The sequence below is a fragment of the Eriocheir sinensis genome, chromosome 9 (assembly GCF_024679095.1).
Source record: "Eriocheir sinensis breed Jianghai 21 chromosome 9, ASM2467909v1, whole genome shotgun sequence".
Classification (NCBI taxonomy): domain Eukaryota; kingdom Metazoa; phylum Arthropoda; class Malacostraca; order Decapoda; family Varunidae; genus Eriocheir; species Eriocheir sinensis.
This window is the reverse complement of record NC_066517.1, coordinates 10,925,144-10,945,390: the sequence shown is the minus strand read 5'-3', so window position 1 is coordinate 10,945,390 and position 20,247 is coordinate 10,925,144. Positions and strand designations below refer to the sequence as shown.

The following is a 20,247-nucleotide window of genomic DNA, read 5'->3' as shown; positions in this document are numbered from 1 at the left end:
TAGGAAAAATATCGTACCGTAATTCCGTACCGTACTTTTTATCAAAATTCCAACCGTACCGTACCGTATTTCTTACCGTACCGCAGTGCTGGCCTTGGTGTCACTGCGCACCCAGCTGGCAGGGGCCCTGACGTCACTCACCAGTGGTCGGTCAGGGGTTGTATCGACGGGTGGGGCGGTGAGACCAAGGCTGCAGACTCTCCTTGGGTGAGATGGAACGGCCTACCTCAGACGCTTCAGACAGGTTAGATTGAGTGATAGGGACATTGAAAGGCTTATTTATTTATGAAAAGGGTTAAAAAGCTTGAATGAAGCCTAAATGCGTGTGTGTGTGTTTCGGGCTGGGTCTGCATTTCATGTCCGTCTCGGGTCATGTCACTTCACCTGCCTTGACATCTGTCTTTGATAATGGCTGTACCAACAAGAAAATACACAGGACTCCATGTCAAGAGGGTAAAGGAGCCTGTACATGTGGTGCCATCATCACGTAGGTAAACAAAACCCATTTTATGTTAGTCACCCATCAATTTTAGTTTTCATTTAAAAATCAACTTTTGTATGGGAAATCCCTGTAATAAGTGAAGGAAAACAGATAAAAGAAAAAAACCGTCATCTAGCTATGTATTAAATTAAATCGAAAATAATACTCGCTAAAAGTAAATCCCTTGTGTCTCGGAACTCATTTGGTATATAAAAAATGTTGACATTGAGAGAAGGGCAAGGGCTGCGGAACACGGCTCCCTCCCTCCTGGCACTGTTTGCCTTGGCAGCACTAAGTGTGGCACTGCCCGGCCTACCAGAGCCATGACCACCCTCGCCGTACCCACCTAGTAACTATGCCTTACTGAACAGTCCTAGTGTGTAGAGTTTCATTGCTGCTGAATGTTGCGTTGCCCCAAGTCAAGGTCGTTTGCTCCAGTAATTGTGTTTGTATTATTGTTAGTTCACATACTATCACTGTTTGAGGCAATTATTTAATTTATTGCTGCTCCCTGTTTTTACTTCCATTTGATAGTTTTCAAGTTCATTTGAGTGTTTTGAAACATCTTCAGTGTTTTTGGGGGGCTGGATTGTATTGTGCAAATGAATGATAACCATAATATGACCATGTCAGGGTTGTCTTCCCCCCCCCTGTTATGTTACTTACTGGTTGATATTGAATTTATGGTTGAGTGCATATATTACCTAAGAAGCGATACAAGGCATTACAGGTCAAAAGAAGGTCAGGTCAGGTCAGGTCATAATAAGTATTTTTTTTACAATGAATTGGGTGATGTGGTTTTGTGCTGCACCATTGCTGTCATTGTCAGTGGAGTATTCTACGGTGGTGGTCCATGGGTTTCTGTTTTCTACGGCCACACACCCATTTCATTTTCATCTCAACTCTTATATCCTGTGGTAGTATTCTACCGTAAACATATGTAGTGGCCACTCTAAAAAGTTGCCTAAAAAACGTAAATGTCATGTATCTTAAAAGTTTATTCATTATAGTAATTTCCAATGCACAAGCAACATGCCCCAACTTTTGGTAGTATTATTCTATTGTTTGCCCATACTCACCCCTCGCAACCAAAATTGGCTAGGGGGCCATTGAGACTTCGGGGAATGCAGTGGTAAACATGAAATGCGTTGCAAATGCATAGTTTTTGAGTTATGGGGGGGGTTGAAAAATACCCTAGGTGTAGGGAAATTCCTTACAATTACTTAGATGTAGGGAAATTTCATACATTCCGGGGTTTTTTACAGCATACGGAAACCACGCAATTTCACTCACTCTCTATACCAAAGGGGGGTTCGAATGGGGCGAAGCTCCCCGTTACAGCATTAAGATCAATGAAGCATCTAAACCAGTGGTTCCCAACCTTTTTTTCAGGCGACCCCAATCATGCACCTCCAGACATGACTGTGACCCCACTAATTTAGTTGTATATGTGTTATTATAATGGAATAACACCATGTTTGATATTTTGAGGTTTTGGCGACCCCAAGAAAATCGCTTAGCGACCCCATTTGGGGTCGCGACCCCAGAGTTGGGAAAGGGGGATCTAAACAGTAAGTAATTTACGTCATAGGAATCTTGCAACCATCATATACGAATATATATTTACTTACTGGCAGCACGTACAAACGCGTGAAGCAGGTTTGGTATCACGTACGAACGCGTGAAGCAGGTCCGAATGCAGGTTACTTGTGTTCAATGTCCCTCAGTTAGCTGTTCGGTTGGGGTATTTTAAGAGGGGGGGCGCAGTCCCCCCTTGGTTAGCAGGGGGGTTGAAGGGGGCGAAGCCCCCTCGTTAGCAGGTCGTAAAGTTCGGTTGGAGTAGTTTAAATATGCTCCCCCACCCAAATACCCCGAGTTCACGCGGGTCCCCCAAGATCGTTGGGGGAAAGGGATTAATTCGGCTTCTTCTTTACTTTTAAGTACTTTGTTTTTTTAACTATGATATATGGAGGCGTATTATCGTATTCTGGAGGCGCGGAGTCAATATCCACAATTGCCTTGTATACTGGGAATACGAACCCGTGAAGCAGATTCAAAATCCGGTCAGTAAGGATTCACGTGTTCGAACAGCTCGGGCAGGAGGTTCGAGAGCCTGCACTTCCTGTACAACCCGCAGTACTGTTTAAGGCGCGGTGTTGGACGGATCCCGGCTAGCCGGTGGTTTTACTTGTGTCAGTGATAAACAATGAAGATACACTGTGTTTGGTGCCATGGACTCTGCTTGGAGAACAGAAACCTTGTGATGAGGTGACAACCTACTAGAGAGGGCATGAGTGTGGTGTAGGCGGTTTATGTGAGCACAGATGGCCTCCAGCGCCACGCCAGATGGTGAGGTGAGCATTATTTGGTGGGTTCACTACGCTTCTCTCCCAAAACAAGCTTGGGGATCCGGTGAATGCTTGGTTTCCATATGGGAAACACTAAATTCGTCGCAAACGCTTATTTTAGTGGTGGTGGGAGGAAAAATTCACTAAATTTAGGGAATTTCCCTAGATCTAGGGATTTTTCATCCCCCCCCCCCCCCCACTAAAAAAATACGCGATTGCAATGGATTTCGTGTCCCCCCCACCCGAAACCCTGCATTCCCACCAGGTCCCCAGGCTTGTATTGGGGGGAGGGGGGAGTATGGGCAAACACTAGAATTTTACCCAACTTTTTTACTTCTCAGTCATGTATTTATACAGTAAACCCTCAATTTAACGGACTCACTTACAACGGATTTTGGACATAATGGACTAGGTCAGAGGGTCAGAAATCTATGGGGATTGAATAGTTTTTGAACCAACCGCGCCCGGTAACTACAATAACGTCTGCTAGCCACCTTGCCCTCCTCCCTTTATCTGCAGTCCCATCCTTCGGTTACTGTAGGCTTTTTCAGCCCACCTGATGAAATATTTTCCGCCTTGTGGTTCCCATTCAAATCAATGTATTTACATCACAAGAAAGTCTTATGCATCAATCCAGGACGTAAATGTAATGGAAAATGGCCAAGTGTTTGTGAGCGTTGGTACTGACGCAGCTTGAGGGGGGTTAAGTTAGGTGTGGGGTGGCGGAAATACGGTGAAAACACACAGCACAAGATGGGACAGGGCAGTGGCGGGGGTGCCCCACTATGCAGACCGGTGTTGTGAGTAATACCTCCTCGCAGTAATAAGTTGTTCTCCTGTCCACAACACATGCCCACTGAGGGAATACATAGCAGGAAAACATGAATTTTCCCGGTTTTGTCCTAGTTTGTCCATTTCTGATCTTTGTGAGCAGTGAGTGAAGAAAGAAACTGTAAGCAAGTTGAACCTCTCTCTGTGAGCTATTTTGCGGCTGTGGTGGCGGGTGTATAACAGGCATTGAAAAGTCAATCATTTAATGATTTGTGACATAAACAGTCAGCAGATTTCATAACACACCGAAAACTACACACACACACACAAAAAGTTTCATCCGCCAGTTTGAGATGGGCGCACTCGTAAAATTTTACCAATATCTGTAACAATACAACACCCCATTGCAAGGCCCCACTGCCAACCTGGCAGCCTCAGTACCTTAAGGTCCGTCGCCAGGTGTGTTGTTTGGCTATACAGACAATGTGGAGACAACATACATGATAAAAATCTCTTTACCTATGTTTATTATGTTCATCGGTATTATTATACGTATTAAAAAATTTCCGCCTCTTACATATAATGGACTATCGACATTAACAGACTAGGTTCCCCCACAATTAGTCCGTTATATTGAGGGTTTTACTGTACTTCAATAAATGTAGGGTAGACTATTAAGTTCACTGAGTCATTTTTTTTCCCAGTGCAAACACTGGGCCAACACCTCCACCCACCCATACCTGTGGGCGTCTCATGCCGCTGTGGAGGTACAAATCTCATCAGCTGAGCGGCCAGCAGCCCCTGAGGGCTTGCTTAAGGTGGCTGTTTGATCGTTTCCGTCTTAATATAGCTCTCTTTTGTTAAATTTTGAAGGTGACCTAATGTTCAGAAATTGTGAAATCATCTGTGAAAATGGTTTTACATAGTTGGTGACTCTGCCCTGGGGACATTATAAAATTTGTTTTCCTCCCCATCAAGGGGAAACTTCATGAAACATTTTGTTACTGAAGGACTTATTTTCTTCATTTAAAGGTAAATATTAAACCACTTGCATGTGTCTGCCCTTAGATGTGTATTCGGAAGTTTCAAGGCTCATCTTGGAAAGGTAATCAGACTTGGCTAGTGCATTTGAGGAAACCTCTGGATTGCCAAAAAAGGTGTTCCTACTGTAGGGTACTGAGGATGCATTTTGAACAGCCAATGAGCCTTCATGATATCAAGGAAAGTTTCTGTAAATGGGGAATCTTCCTTTTTAACCCTGATGCAGTGGATAAGACACCCTTCCTGAGGAATCAGCTTATCCCTATTGATGACAATGATTTGTCCATTCCACTCCCAAAGCCCTACATTGATGTTGAAATAAAACGGATCCCTTGCCTGAAGGCTGTTAACCGTTCTTAAGCGTTTTTACTTTTTAAAGTAATTGGTGTTAAGTGTAAGTTTAAGGCGCGAACTGTTATCTCACTCGTCACAGGGCCGGTGTTATCGTGGCCTGCTTCACAAGTTGATTGTAGTAGGTGAGATAACACAATAGCCTTTATTTAAGTGAGGTGTGGCCGAGCGGTAGCTGTTGTAAGTTCACTTTAGTTCACTTTAGTTCTCTCTCTCTGAAGGTTATTAAAAGGCGAACTGTATTTTTAAATATATTAACAGTTTTACACAAAGTTTACAGTTTACGTGAGCAGTCGTACGCACACCCCGAGCAGTGATCTGCTCGGCCCGCCACACACTGTCTTCTGCTGGCTTCTCCCGGCTGCAAGAATAATCCGGTGCCAAAGGCTTGTTGAATCAGCACTGTTCCCACGGCAAGGAGCACCTCCTAAGCACAACCTAGCACCTATGTGGTATTAAACATCCTGTGCGCGGCACTGCCATGGTGTTGTGACATACAGTCACACATTCACATGTACATTATAATATACACATTACATTGCGCAACTGCAACATGGATAGGTACACTGATTTTAAAGGTCGGGTGAGTCGCAGGGTCGCGACTTTTAGGTGACCGAGCGATGTAATGTGTATATTATAATGTACATGTGAATGTGTGACTGTATGTCGCAACAGATGGAACACACTGCTCTACGTGACACAGCTCCTTCGTGCACTTGTAATAAGTCATGGAGAGGTAATGAGGGCTCGAGCCTCAACCTCAAATTGGGGAACTGTCTTTAAAGGCACATGAGGCTAATACATGAACATCTTTGTTAATTATGCCTCTCCTGAAGCATTTTCACCTATGTACATACTTTACTAGCAAGCTGCAGATCTTAGTGAATTACAATTAAAAGGCATGCAAATCAAGCGTGTGGCATTTTTACATGCAGAAGCTTGCTCTGGCGACATTTATATTCAGTAATGTAAAGTCGCTAGAATAGTTAATAGTGGAGGCGAGGTTGCATCATATTTGGCACATTCTACGCTAAAACACCACAGAAAGCTGAGCAGCCCTCAAAATCTCACCACCTGTGGAGTTTTAGGTAGCTGGCAGCATTATAGTAATAATAAGTCCTTCAGTAACAAAATGTTTCATGAAGTTTCCCCTTGATGGGGAGGAAAACAGATTTTATAATGTCCCCAGGGCAGAATCGCCAACTATGTAAAGTCACCGTTTTGGGGAGGCGGTGGCTGAATGGATAGCGTGACGGCGCCGTGCTCAGGACGACGCGAGTTCAATCCCCGACCGGTGCCACCAAGCTGGGATTTTTCAGCCGCCGCCGAGTGGCTTAAAACTACCCTCATGCTGTCCAGAAGACCACCTATCAACCTGGACTCTAGATTCTAGGATTAAAGATGAGCTCCAGGAGGGTAGCATGAACCAATGCAAGATGGCGCCACTATAAACACTCGCCTGCGCCAGAACGGGCTGGGCCGATCATCAGGCCCCACCGGGAAGAAGCCTTGGACCGACCATCATGATCCACTGGGAAGAAGCCTACCTGCGCAATAGGCCACGAAGTAAAAAAAAAAAAAAAAAAAAAAAAAAAAAAAGCTGATATAAAGTTGCCATTGTCACTCACTCAAATAAAACCTGTTTTTTGAGCCTTTCAAGTGTCAGAGTTGGAAAAAAATAATTATTTTTTCAAAAAATATATTAAAAAAACAATTTATTTGATTTAAATCAGATTTTTTTTATTTAAATTGATTTTTTTTTATTTAAATGATTTTTTTGCATTAATCCTTATTAGTTTCCACTGATTATTTGTGTCAGTCTTATGAGGCCATTTTCTTGTATTAAACTAGGCCAATGTTAAATGAAACTGTTGTTTAATATACAATACCCAAGATGAGTTTTTCACTTAAAAATCATAAGTAGCCATAAAAATCATAAGTTGCCAACTTGTCTATTTATATGTTGTCAAATTTGGATCATATTAATAAGAAATTAGACTAAATCATGTTATTTTATATTAAAAAAAATTAAGCTCATTGAACTTCATAATTACATTTATTGTAATTATCAACAAAAAGAAATTACTTTTTTTTATTCTTTTGAATATTTTTCTTGTAAGAGATGGCAATGATTTACTGGTGCCTGACTTGCTACAGGACCAGTACAGGATAACTACAGGACAAGTAGACGATACTTCCTGTATAACTGCTTCACATGTTCTTCCTTGTTCCTTATATATATATATATATATATATATATATATATATATATATATATATATATATATATATATATATATATATATATATATATATATATATATATGCACACGTGGGTCTGACTTTTGGGTTTGATAATTACTCAAAATACGCAGTCATCAGTTATCGAGCCGTGATGGTGACTCTTGCGGCCCAAGGTGTCTGCGGCGGCAGCAAGTGGGTATGACAAGAGTTCGGCCCCAGCAAAGGTTCAGCGGGCAGGGTGTGGTCATGTGTGGGCGTTGTGCCCGGCCAGGCCGACATCACACTCGTTATTATCGAGCGTGTTACGGTGACGGTGGCCACTCAAAGAATGGTGACGCCTTGCCTCATCTGCCCCGTCGCGGCAGGTAATAGTGATGCCCCGCGGGGCCGACGCGGCGAAGCTCACGCCCGTGGCGACGCCCTGAGGATGGCGGCAGAGGTGGTGGCGGGGCCGGGACAGTGGCAGCGGCTGCTAGGGCGCCACACGGGCGGCTAGCTGTGCACTGCCCCCAGCAGGAGGCGGCAGGTGAGGCGGGCAGCCTCCGAGGGGGGCCAGGTGGGCAGGACGACGTTAGAGAGCATGAGAGACTGGGACCGTGTGGGAAGTGGTGGCGGGGGCTGTGTTGTGGTGTGAGCCACCGCGCATCATGGCAGCTTTGCGCAATTTTCAAAATTCTGTCGTGGTAGCTGCTCGCGCTAACTGAGGCTTTCGCGCTAATTAATTTTTTCTTGGTAGATGGTGGCTCGTGCTAATTGCGGTTCGCGCTAATTGATCTCACGCTAAGTGGAGCTCTACTGTATATATATATATATATATATATATATATATATATATATATATATATATATATATATATATATATATATATATATATATATATATATATATATATATATATATATATATACACACACATACAGTAAACCCTCTATATAATGGAGTGCTTGTAACAAATTTTGGATATAATGGACAAGGTCAGATGGTCAGAAATCCACATGGATTGACCAAGAATAGTTTGAACCACTAGCTCCTGGTAACTATAATAGCGTCTGCTGGCTTTATTTGTTGTCCCATCCTTCGGTTTCTGTAGTCATTTTTAGCCCACCTTATGAAACATTTTCCTCCTCGTGGTTTCCATTCAAATGAAGAACGTATTTATACCACAAGAAAGACTTATACATCAATCCAGGACGTAAATGTAATGGAAAATGGCCGAGTGTTGTTAGTGTCGGTACTGACACAGCTTATGGGGATCGAGGGGGCTAAGCCCCCCAGTTGGGTAGGTTAGGTGAAGTTATGGTTGGTTAGTTTAAAATTATTTGGCACTTGGCGTGGGGTGCGGAAATACGCATCGCAGAACGGGTACGTTGCGGCGGCGTGCGTGGTCCAATTCACCGGCCGATGTTACGAGAAATACCTCCTTGCAGAAATAAGTCGCTCTGCACTCGACCACGAATGCGCACTAGTGGGATACACGACAGGAAAAACATTAATTTGCCTGGTTTTGTTTTAGTTTGTCCACTTGTGATCTTGTGAGCGGTGAGTGAAATGTAGAAACTGTAAGCAAGTTGACATCTCTCTGAGAGTTATTTTGTGATGGAGCTGCGGGCTGCGGCGGGTGTACAACAGGCACTGAAAAGTCAATCATATAATGATTTGTACCAGAAACAGTTATCAGATTATTTCATAATACCCTGAAAACTACAAAAAAAAGTTTCATCTTCCAGTGTGAGATTGGCACAATTTTACCTGTACCAGTAAGCCCCACTGCCAACCTGGCGGCCTAAGTGCCCCGCAGTCCATTGCCAAGTGTGGCTATATAGACAACGTGCAGACAACATACACAGTAACGAAAACATATATATACCTATGTTTAATAGGTTCGTTAGTATTATTTTGCGTTTTATTTTATTTTCGCCGCTTATATGCACTTTCAGCATTAACGGACTAAGCTCCCCCACAATTAGTCCGTTATATTGAGGGTTTATTGTAATTGATAATTACTGAAAAAGTAATGATGGAGCTGCCCACTTCATGCCATCAAGAAAAACAGGTTAGAGATAAAAGATCAAAGCATTCATCTTGGGGTGAGCATTGTTTTTTATAGAGATGCTGGAATGGACTTTAAAACTTATTTTTCTGCTTCCTGTATGGTAACCATTTTGAATCCTTGTCTCATGTATGCATTTTACAAGGTTGAGCAATTTTTATTTGTATTCTCATCTTCAGTTATTATTTTTTCCTTTCCAGCAGTCAGACACTTGAGAGGCGGAGGTCAGTGAGTGTCAGTGAACCTGATATTGATGTTAACCTTCGAGTCGTCTGTTATGATGATACTGTGCGCAAGCTTGACAATTACTATGGCATTGGTGAGTACCCATTTTTATCTGTTTCAGAAGTAAAGTGTGTATTCAAAATTAGTTATTTGGTTATCTGTTGATTTTTATTATGTACCATATATGTATTAGTCATTTTCATGTAAAAATTAACCACCCAACACTTTGATAGGAAAGTATTATCCATGTAAAAGTTGAACTTATCAGTTTGGCTTTGTTTAGAAAAATTATTACATGAGTATAATGTGATATGGTAGTCTCATGTAATGCATGGCTTTATGTAACATGACACTGGTTTATCTTTATCCTACTTTACCTGCTAAACTTCATCTGCTTATAGGTAGCATATCATGGTTGGACAGATCAAGAAAATATGGATTAGGTTTAAGGCTGGCATGAAATTCAAGTGTTCAGTGTGCCAAGGACCTTTTTTTTTTTTTTTTTTTACAACAAAGGAGACAGCTCGAGGGCACACAAAAAAAAGGAAACAATAATAAGAAGAAGCCCACTACTCTCTGCTCTTATAAAAAGAATCAAAAGAGGTGACCGAAAGAGAGGTCAATTTCGGGAGGAGAGGTGTCCTGTTACCCTCCTCTTGAAAGAGTTCAAGTCATAGGCAAGAGGAAATACAGATGAAGGAAGATTGTTCCAGAGTTTACCAGCGTGAGGGATGAAAGAGTGAAGATGCTGGTTAACTCTTGCATAAGGGGTTTGGACAGTATAGGGATGAGCATGAGTAGAAAGTCGTGTGCAGCTGGGCCGCGGGAGGGGGGAAGGCATGCAGTTAGCAAGTTCAGAAGAGCAGTCAGCGTGGAAATATCGATAGAAGATAGAAAGAGAGGCATTATCACGCCGGAATTTAAGAGGTAGAAGACTATCAGAAGGAAGAGGAGAGCTGATGAGACGAAGACCTTAGACTCCACTCTATCCAGTAGAGCTGTGTGATTGGAGCCCCACACGTGAGATGCATACTCCATACGAAAAGTGGACAAGGCCCCTGTATATGGATAGCAAATATGCGGGGGAGAACTGGCGGAGACGATACAGAACGCCCAACCTCGAGGAAGCTGATTCAGTGAGAGAGGAGATGTGAAAATTCCAGTTCAAATTTTGAGTAAAGGATAGAATGAGGATATTTAGTGTTGAAAAAGGTGACAGCTTAGTGTTGCCGAAGAATAGGGGATAGGTGTTTGGAAGAATGTCGAGTTGATAGGTGGAGAAATTGAGTTTTGAGGCATTGAAGGACACAAGGTTTCTTCTGCCCCAAACGGAAATGATAGCAAGGTCTGAGGTTGCGTTCTGCAGCCTCCAGTCTGGAGTCATGTACTTCCTGGGATGGTCTTCTTTTGAAAGAAGTTGAATAATGCAGAGTTATGTCGTTGGCGTATGAGTGGATAGGACAGTTTGTTATGGATAGAAGATCATTGATGAATAACAGGAAGAGAGTGGGTGATAGGACAGAGCCCTGTGGAACACCACTGTTGACAGGTTTAGGGGAAGAACAGTGACCGTCTACCACCGCAGAGATAGAACGGCCGGAAAGGAAACTGGAGATAAAGAAACAGAGAGAGAGATAGAATCCGAAAGAGGGCAGTTTAGAAAGCAAAGACTTGTGCTATGTCTAGCGCAACTGAGAAAGTTTCACCGAAACGGCTAAGAGAGGATGGCCAAGAGTCAGTTAAGAAAGCGAGAAGATCGCCAGAAGAATGACGATCAGAAAGCAGGTTAGAAGTTGATAGATGTTTATGAATCTTCCTGTTAAGGATTGATTCAAAAGCTTTAGATAGACAGGAAAGTAAAGCTATAGGGCGGTAGTTTGAGGGATTCGAACGGTCACCCTTCTTAGGCACAGGCTGTACAAAGGCATACTTCCAGCAGGAAGGAAAGGTAGATGTTGATAGGCAGAGACGAAAGAGTTTGACCAGGCAGTTAGTCAACACAGAAGCACAGTTTTTAAGGACAATAGGAGGCACTCCATCAGGTCCATAAGCCTTCTGAGAGTTGAGGCCAGAGAAGGCATAGAAGACATCATTCTTAAGAATCTTAATAACAGGCATGAAAGAGTCAGAGGGGGGATGAGTAGGAGGAATATGCCCAGAATCGTCCAGGGTGGAGTTCTTACAGAAAGTTTGAGCGAAGAGTTGAGTCTTAGAGATAGATGAGATGGCAGTGTTGCCGTCAAGGTTAAGGAGAGGAGGGAAAGAGGAAAAAGTGAAATTGGTGGAGATATTTTTGGCTAGATGCCAGAAGTCACGGGAAGAATTAGAAGAAGCAAGGTGTTGACATTTTCTACTGATGAAAGAGGTTTTGGTAAGTCGGAGAATAGATTTGGCATAATTCCGGGCTGAAATGTAAAGTTCATGGTTAGAAGAAGTGTGAACCTGGACGTTATAAACGCGTCAAACCTCAAATTTTTACAGTAATGTATTAATGCAGAAAATAAAGCGAACAGAATGCTGGACTTCATTAATAAAAACTTATCATTCAAGAAAAAAAGATGTAATGTATAACAGTATAATAATGTACACTGTACAGTAGTTTAGTCAGATCCCATTTGGAATATATGGTACATTTTTGGTTTCCCCACCACACAAATTACATTGGTAAATTAGGTCTGCAATGTAGAGCAAAAAAGATGATCACTTCCTTGCACAACATACTTATGATGAAAGGCTCTCGTCCCTTAAGCCAGGCGTTCTCAAACTTTAAATCGTCGACCCCCCAATGAAGTTTCAAAATTTCTATCGACCCCCTAGCTTTTAATTCAAGGAAAAAAATACTGATGCCAAAATTAATATGAGTACAGTAAACCCTCGATATAACGGATCTGCTTATAACGGATTTCGGATATAACGGACAAGGTCAGATGGTCAGAATTCTATGGGGACCGACCAAGAATAATATTTTAATCATCTGCTTCCTGTAACTACTATAGTGTCTGATAGACACTTGACCCTCCTCCCTTTATCTGTTGCCCCATCCTTCGGTTAACGTAGTCTTATTCTGCCCACCTGATGAAATATTTTCCTTCTCGTGCTTTCCATTCAAATGAAGAATGTATTTATACCACAAGAATGTCGTATGCATCAATCCAGAAATGTATATCGAAAATAGCCAAGTGCTTTTGAGTGTCGGTACTGATACAGCTTTAGGGGGTAGAGGGGAGCTAAGCTCCCAGTTAGATAGGTTAGTCAAATTATTCGTCACTCGGTGTGGGGCGTGAAAATACACAGTGCGGGGCGGGATATTTGCGGCGGCGTGCGTGGTGAGCCGGTGTCGCGAGAAATATCTCCTAGCAGAAATAAGTCGCTCTGCTCCACTACACATGCGCACTGGGGAAATACACAACAGGAAAAACATTAATTTGGCTGGTTTTGCTCTAGTTTGTCCACTTGTGATCTTTGTGAACGGTGAGTGAAACATAGGATCAGTAAGCAAGTTAAACATTTTTCTTTGCGAGTTATTTTGCGGCTGCAGCGGCAGGTTCTGGTGAGTGTACAACAAGTATTGAAAAATCAATCATTTAATAATTTGTGACAGAAACAGTTATTGGATTATTTCATAACATACCGAAAAAAACAAAAAGAAAAAAAAAAGTTTCATCCGCCAGTACGAAATTAACGCACTTATAAAATTCTGCCCATTCCCGTAACAATACGGCCCCCTCGCAGGGCCCCACTGCCAACCTGGCAGCCTCAGTGCCTTGTAGTCCATTGCCAAGTTTGTTATGTGGCTATACAGACAATGTGCACACAACATACACAAAAAAAAATATATACCTACATTTAATAGGTATGTTGGAATTACTTTACGTTTTTTTTTTCGCAGCTTATAATGGACTTTCGGCATCAACAGACTACGTTCCCCCCCAATTAGACGGTTATATCGACGGTTTAATGTAGTAGTAGTAGTAGTAGTAGTAGTTGACATGCAGTATGATAAAAAGATAACACACAGTAAAAAAATATGTCGGGGTGTACGAGTATATGTAACTTAATTCTCAGTGTAACATACCATTTTTTCTTTCACTGTTGACATTAATGTAAAGGATGTGCCTGATGGGCCTCAACAAAGACGCTTGGTGAGCTTAAGCCGTAGGTCACCTCGTTCTTTCAAGCTCAGTTTGCTCCTCTGTTTTGTTAAGACTGCGTTTGTATGACTGAAACCAGCTTCAATCATGTATGAACTTGGGAATGCAAGTAAAAATGGCTCAACCACTGCACAAAGCTGAGAATATTTAGCAATGTTGTTCTTGTTGATCCAAAATTCACGGGGGCCTTTTCTTCTGAACAAGGCACTTGCTTCCAGGTCCACAGTCATGTCAACTAAATCTTCCTCCAGGTGTAAGGCAATGTCTACATTCCCTATTTCAACATCGAACGGTGTTAGGATCCATTCAGGCACTTTCATTTTCCAGGGCTTCAAAGCGCATTTTAAAGTCTTAAATTAGATTCTCCAGATGAGTCTTTTATATTTCTAGGTCACCATCAGAAATGCTTTCACTTTGTATCTGTTGTAACCAATGAGGTTCATCCGAGGTGCGTTTTGCTGCCTATGCGTACAGCTCCCTTGTTTAGGGTGTTGGGAAAGGAGCAATACGGCTACCCTCTGACTGGGAAGGTAGCCTTCCCCATCCTCACCTTCACATGGTGCACACCGTTACTATACCCTGTGGGGTAGAACCAACGGGGAGGGGGCAGCGACCATCAGCTGCTTTATTTTAATCCTTTTAGCCTGGACAAGGAGCAAGTCTCCATAAATCTACATTGGATTGGCCATCCATTGGTGGCCTCTAATACTTTTATCGTGTCTTTAGAGGCAGGAGCAATGGCCAGAGGGCGGCAGAAGAGAAAGGAATGTACGAGACTGGTGTCTATAAATGTGAATGGCTTAGGTGGTGAGGAAAAGAGGAGAGTGATTATTGAAAATTTTGTGAATGGTAGAGTGGATGTGTTGGGAGTGAGTGAAACACATATTCGAGGAACTGGTGTGAGTGATGGTTGAGAGGGTACGTGGGAGCAGGGCCCGAGTGTGTGTGTGTGTGTGTGGGGGGGGGGGAGCTGGTATCTCAGCACCAGGGCCCGGCCTCATAGGGGCCCCAGCCACCCGGGCATGATGTGTGTAAATTAAGATAATTAGGGGCCCGGAATTACTTGCAGCACAAGGGCCCAATGGTAGCTCTATCTGGCGCTGCGTGGTAGGGTGTGCCTGGGGGGTTATATGGACGGGGATAGATGAGAAGTATAGAGGCAGGAGTAAGGAAGGATGTGCTATTGTGATGTCTGAAAGAGTGTGGAATAGTGTGACTGATTATGGTTGGAAGGGATCAAGAATTGTGTGGGTGAAAGGAAAAGTAGGTTTAGTAAAGTATGCATGGGTGTGTATTTATGCACCAGTAAATGTGAAAAGTGAAAAAGGACTGAGAGAAAGGGAAGCTTTTTGGGAGGAAGCAAATACATGTCTAAAGAGCTTTGAGAAAGAAAAGAAACTTATTATGATGGGAGATATGAATGCTAAAGTGGGTGATGGATGTGATGGAAAAATGGGGGATACCTGGGAAGAATGAATATGGAGAGTGCCTGGTGGATGTCTGTGCTGGGAGGGGAATGTTCCTAGCGAACACCTTCTTTCAGCACAAGAATATCCACCGATACACATGGAGGAGGGGAGAAGATAATGAGCTAAAAGGATTGATTGATTATGTGGCAGTAGATGAAAGGCTTAGAAAATAAATTTGTGATGCGAAGGTAGTAAGAGGAATGTTCGATGGATCTGACCATCTTGCAGTGCTGGCAAAGTTAAAGCTGAAAGAAAAGTGGGTGTTTGAAAAGAAAGGTGAAGTAAAAAAGGAAATACTGAAGATAGAAAAGTTACAGGAAAAAGAAGTAAAAGATGAAAATAAACGTGAAAAATGGGAAAGTGTAAAAGATAATACAAATATTGAAAAAGGTTTTGGAACATTCAAAGAAATAATGGTAACTACAACAAAAAAAGTGGCAGGGATGAAAGTTGTGAGAGATGGAAAAAGAAAAGGAAATTCATGGTGGACAGAAGAGATAAGGAGGATAATAAAAGAGAAAAGGGAATTTTTAAGAAAACTCAAGAAAGAAATGTGGCTGAACAAGTAAAAAGGGAAAGGAAAAAGAAATATAGAGAATGCAAAATGAAATTAAACAAGCAAATAAAAGAAAGTAAGAAGAGAGTTGATGAGGACTTTGGAAAAAGACTAAGTGAAAAATATAAAAAGAACAGCAAATCATATTGGAAAGAAGTAAAAAACGAAAGAAATACAGAAAACATCTCCTCAAGTAAAATAAATGAAGTTATGAATGCGAGTAGAAAGATGTTGTAAGACGGGGAAGCTGTGAAAGAGAGATGGAGAGAATATTTTAAAAAATTAATGAATTTTGAGGATGGACGTTCAGCAGCAGTTTTGAGTAGAGGTAGAGGAGGAGTATACAAAGAAAGAAGTATAACATATGAAGAAGTAAATCAGGCAATAAAAAGATTAAAAAATGGAAAGGCAGCAGGAATTGATGGAATCACAGCAGAAACGTTGAAGTGTGGAGGAGATGTAGTTGTTAAATGGATGGTCAAGATATGTGAAGTAGTACGAGCGTTTTGGAATGTGTCACGGGGGTGAAGGGAAGAAGTGTGGAGTGGTGGAAGAAATGAAGCGACAGATTTTAAAGTGGTTTGGCCACATGGAGCGAATGGAGGAAAGTAAGATGACCAGAAGGGTGTATGTGAGTGAGATAGAGGGAGGGAATGCTAGAGGATGACCTCCAGTGAAATGGAGGGATAGGGTGCAAGAGTATGTTAGGGAGAGGGGGGAAAGATCTTTGAGAAAATTTGAGCAGGCAAGGAGGGAGTGTCCGGACAGAGAAAGTTGGAAACTCTTCTGCTGTGGCCATCCCCTGGTGAGAGCTCCTTGGAGCAGGCGTTGATGAAATGATGATGATGATGTAAGTTTGAAAAATACCAAAAATCTCTACGTGCCAGTGAAGCTCTAAACAAACACAGCTTGCCTTGGAATCCTAGAACTGTCCTGGCCTGAATGATGGTAACATCTTTACCCAGCAGACGTTTTTGTGTCTCATTAAATTTAGAATAGAGGTCTGCCAAATAAAACAGGGCATTTTTGCATTTTTGCAACATTGCTGGTGCACCATCAGTAGCCACTACAGTAATATTACTGAGAGGTATGTTGTGCTTTTCAAAATGCTGCATCACACAATGTAAAATTTTCTCACTTTTTTCATCAGCTGTGAGATACTTGGCAAACAAAAATTCATCAATAATGTCCTTTTGCCTTTGACTGTAATACCTCACATAGGCCATGAGAAGATTAGAGCTGCCAAAAGTTGACTCATCGAGTTGTAGAGATAACTTACTATTCTGAAGTTCAGATACCGAGTTTTTTTCCACATCATCTGCCATTTCGTCATTTCTTCTTTGTACTGTACTGTTACTTAATGGCAAATTTTTCAAAACAAAGTGAGAATCTTTCTTCATAACAGTTTCTATAACTTCCTTAATGGCTGGGATTATGATTTCCTCATCAGTTGTGTGCGCCTTTCTTTTCTTTGCTATTTTATGCCTATGCAATGATATAAATGCTGTGGGAAATATATGAATGCATTATTTAAGCCAAAGAATCGATCTGAAAAATACAAAAAAATTACCTTTTTTTTTCCACATTTGATGTTGTTACCGGAGGTAAAAGATATTAACGTAGGACAACATGCTTGGAAAAACGATCATATGAGTTCTTTTTTGTCAACTTCATAGCAATTAGAAATAATTTTGATGCATTTTGAAACAGTTATAAAAGTTAAAGGAAAAGATGTTTTTACTACTAAAATATGATTTTCATGGCTCTGCCGGGGGGAGAAGATGATAACCAATTAAGGTAAGATTTTGCAGAGGCTATTTTCTCGTGCAAGTTTTTGTCACTGTTAGAATAGGGAAATTGAAAAAAATGTAAAATCGATCCACCCTACTGCTCACCAAATGATCAACCAACCATCTTTATTGATGACGTCACGGCAACCTCGCAAGTCTGGGTGCGGGCCTCTACATAGATGTGGCCTTGGTTCCACCCACACTTGTCAGGTTGGCATGTGGATAACGTGTGGGTATTGAATGGATGCCGCCAAGAGCATTTAGCCTACCTGAAGCCCAAGACATCATCTGGTGTTCAAGAACAACCCCAAAGTCTCAAGATTGTCTAGCACCTCCCTCCTGTGATCCTCCAGAGTGCTCTTTCTTGCCCATATGTCTAGATGAATCAACACTATTTCTCATTTTGTCACTCATCAAGGACAACACGCGTTAATTTAGTCACAATTACGAGATCTACAGTTCTTAGGAACATTTCCCTAGCTACTTGGTGTCATTGCATGAGACAGAATTTCATAAAACGTCCTTTTTTTCTACAAAATATTGACAAATGACATTGTTCCACTTTCTCATTTCTAATGATGATGATGTTTTCGCACTTGGAAGTTCTTGCAGAGAGCATTTAGCCTACCTGAAGCCCAAGACATCATCTGCCGTTCAAGAACGACCCCAAAGTCTCGAGATTGTCTAGCACCTCCCTCCTGTAATCCTCCAGTGTTCTTTCTTGCCCATGTGTCTATACATACATACAGTGATGCTTTTTTTTTTTTTTTTTTTTTTTTACATCCCTGATTAAAGCGCCGGTAGGCTTTCTTCAGGGGCCAGATGGTCGGCCCAAGCCTGTCGTGGCGCAAGCAATTTTTTTGTTATGCTTGTTATGCTTGGCTCATGCTGCCCCCTGGAACTCATTCTTGATTTACTGGATGGTTTCTTCTAGAGTCCGGGTTGATGGGTGGTTTTCTGGACAGCATGTGGGTAGTCTTAGGCAACTCGGCGGTGACTGAAAAATCCCAGATGGTAACGTGGGGATTCGAACCGACGTTGTCCATGGTGTGGTGAATGTGAGCCCAGCACGTTAACCACTCAGCCACCACCTACCCATGGTCCCAATGGCTACCAATGGTCTGTGGTACAACAGTAACACAACAGTAGCCTCGTGAATTCTATATCCACCTCCACCTCACAGGGATACCCATAGGAAGGTCATAAAATGGTCAGCACCATAGGTCTAAGGAGGTGCGGGGCAGTGTGTTTCCCAGTGATGTCAGCAAGAAAGTAGCTAAGCCAGCCCTGCCGTGGCTTATGTGGGAGCCACGATTCTTGACAAGAATTTGGGGGACGCTTTGAAAATCTGACACGCCAGAACAAGAAACGCAAGAATTTTCCAAGTTTTGGGGAACTTCTCGCTCGCTCTGGGGTATTTCTTGATCACCAGATGACACCTCTACCATATTTTGGGGGCTGACCTATACAGCATGTATAGGCTTAACCTATAATTTTGAGCTGATAATCTTGAGGTCTACTTGTATGCCACAATTTATAATATTTGAGGAATAAAAATCAAAAGCCCCTAGAAAAGTACCATCTATATAACAGTTAATTCCCTCGGCTTGACCCTGAAAAGTGCTTCATGTAAATTGACTTTTACACAAGTATATCAGCCTTTTTTTTCTAGGTGAAGAAAATATAATATTTAAAAGCCTAACCTTGCACTGCTTCCCTTCCAGTCAAGAGGCAGCTGCTCCAAAACCAGAGCATCAGTCTTGGCATCTTCCCCAGCACCAGCCAGGACCATCGCGTGGCTGACATCCGCACATCCATCTATTGCGCTGCATCCATATGGAGCCTCTTCCAGGCCTACAGGTGTGGTAGTGAGGGAATTATTAATGGATTTCTCACTAAAATATGGTCCTTTTATCTGAATTCTATTTATGCAAAAATTCTAGTAGTAGTTTTGATTAAATTTAATGGGCAGGAAACTATAATTTACAGGAAAATTTTTATACAGTGGAACTTGATGGGAATTGCATCAAAATGTAATCGTCTAAAACTCAGCTTTTGACATGATGGCGTAAAAAAAAAGGAGAAAAAAAAGCCAAAACTAATTTTTTTACAGAATTGCATCAAAGTTTGTTGCATAAAAGATTCAAGCTAGGCCTGCCAAATAAACTAATCGTCAACTCTTGCATGGGTAGGTTTGAAGTGATAATAGTAAAAAAATACTTTTTACATTTTCCAATGTGCTATTCAGTTTTCCTCTATTTTCTCAAAAACTATTGGTCTTCTAAAAATTCTGATGGTAATGTTGGAAAGCTCATAAACATTCACTGTTATTGGTACACACAACAAAATATCAACTCACAAACTTTTGAGTTGGTGAATATATATATTTATTTTTCATTACTGTATTTTGCGGCGTATAGCGCCCTCCGGCATATATTGCGCACCCTAATCTTTAAGACAACAATTTGGGAAAAAAGTATTCAGTGCTTAGAATACTCAGAAATGTGTTTGGTTAAGTGAGACTGATGATGTACAGTTTCCTGAACTCTCTGTTAAGAGACACTTAAACCACACATAAAAGCAATCTTTCATATTTATATTGTTTTCAACTTGTAAATTCTTTTTGAGTTTGCAGGCGGCAATTTTCGTTGAGCAGCTGAGGGAACTAATCACACAGGGATGCTACGTTTGATGGGCAATCTTGACTTCCAGGGACTGTATACCTACTTTCAAATAGTAATCTATGTTGATTAATTTCTGTCAGTCATA

The 20,247-nt window shown here is 41.7% G+C and overlaps 1 protein-coding gene across 1 annotated transcript in view; it reads left to right on the top strand.

The window, feature by feature from the left end:
* Positions 1–329: 329 nt before the first annotated feature.
* The window catches only part of LOC126996279 (probable phosphorylase b kinase regulatory subunit beta), a 297,183-nt gene continuing 277,265 nt past the window's right edge, over positions 330–20,247 (top strand). The window contains exons 1-3 of the mRNA XM_050856656.1: positions 330–491; positions 9,488–9,606; positions 19,203–19,338. Of these exons, the coding sequence (XP_050712613.1) occupies positions 409–491; positions 9,488–9,606; positions 19,203–19,338 (338 nt within the window). The 5' untranslated portion in view covers positions 330–408. The remainder of the gene's footprint in view (positions 492–9,487; positions 9,607–19,202; positions 19,339–20,247) is intronic.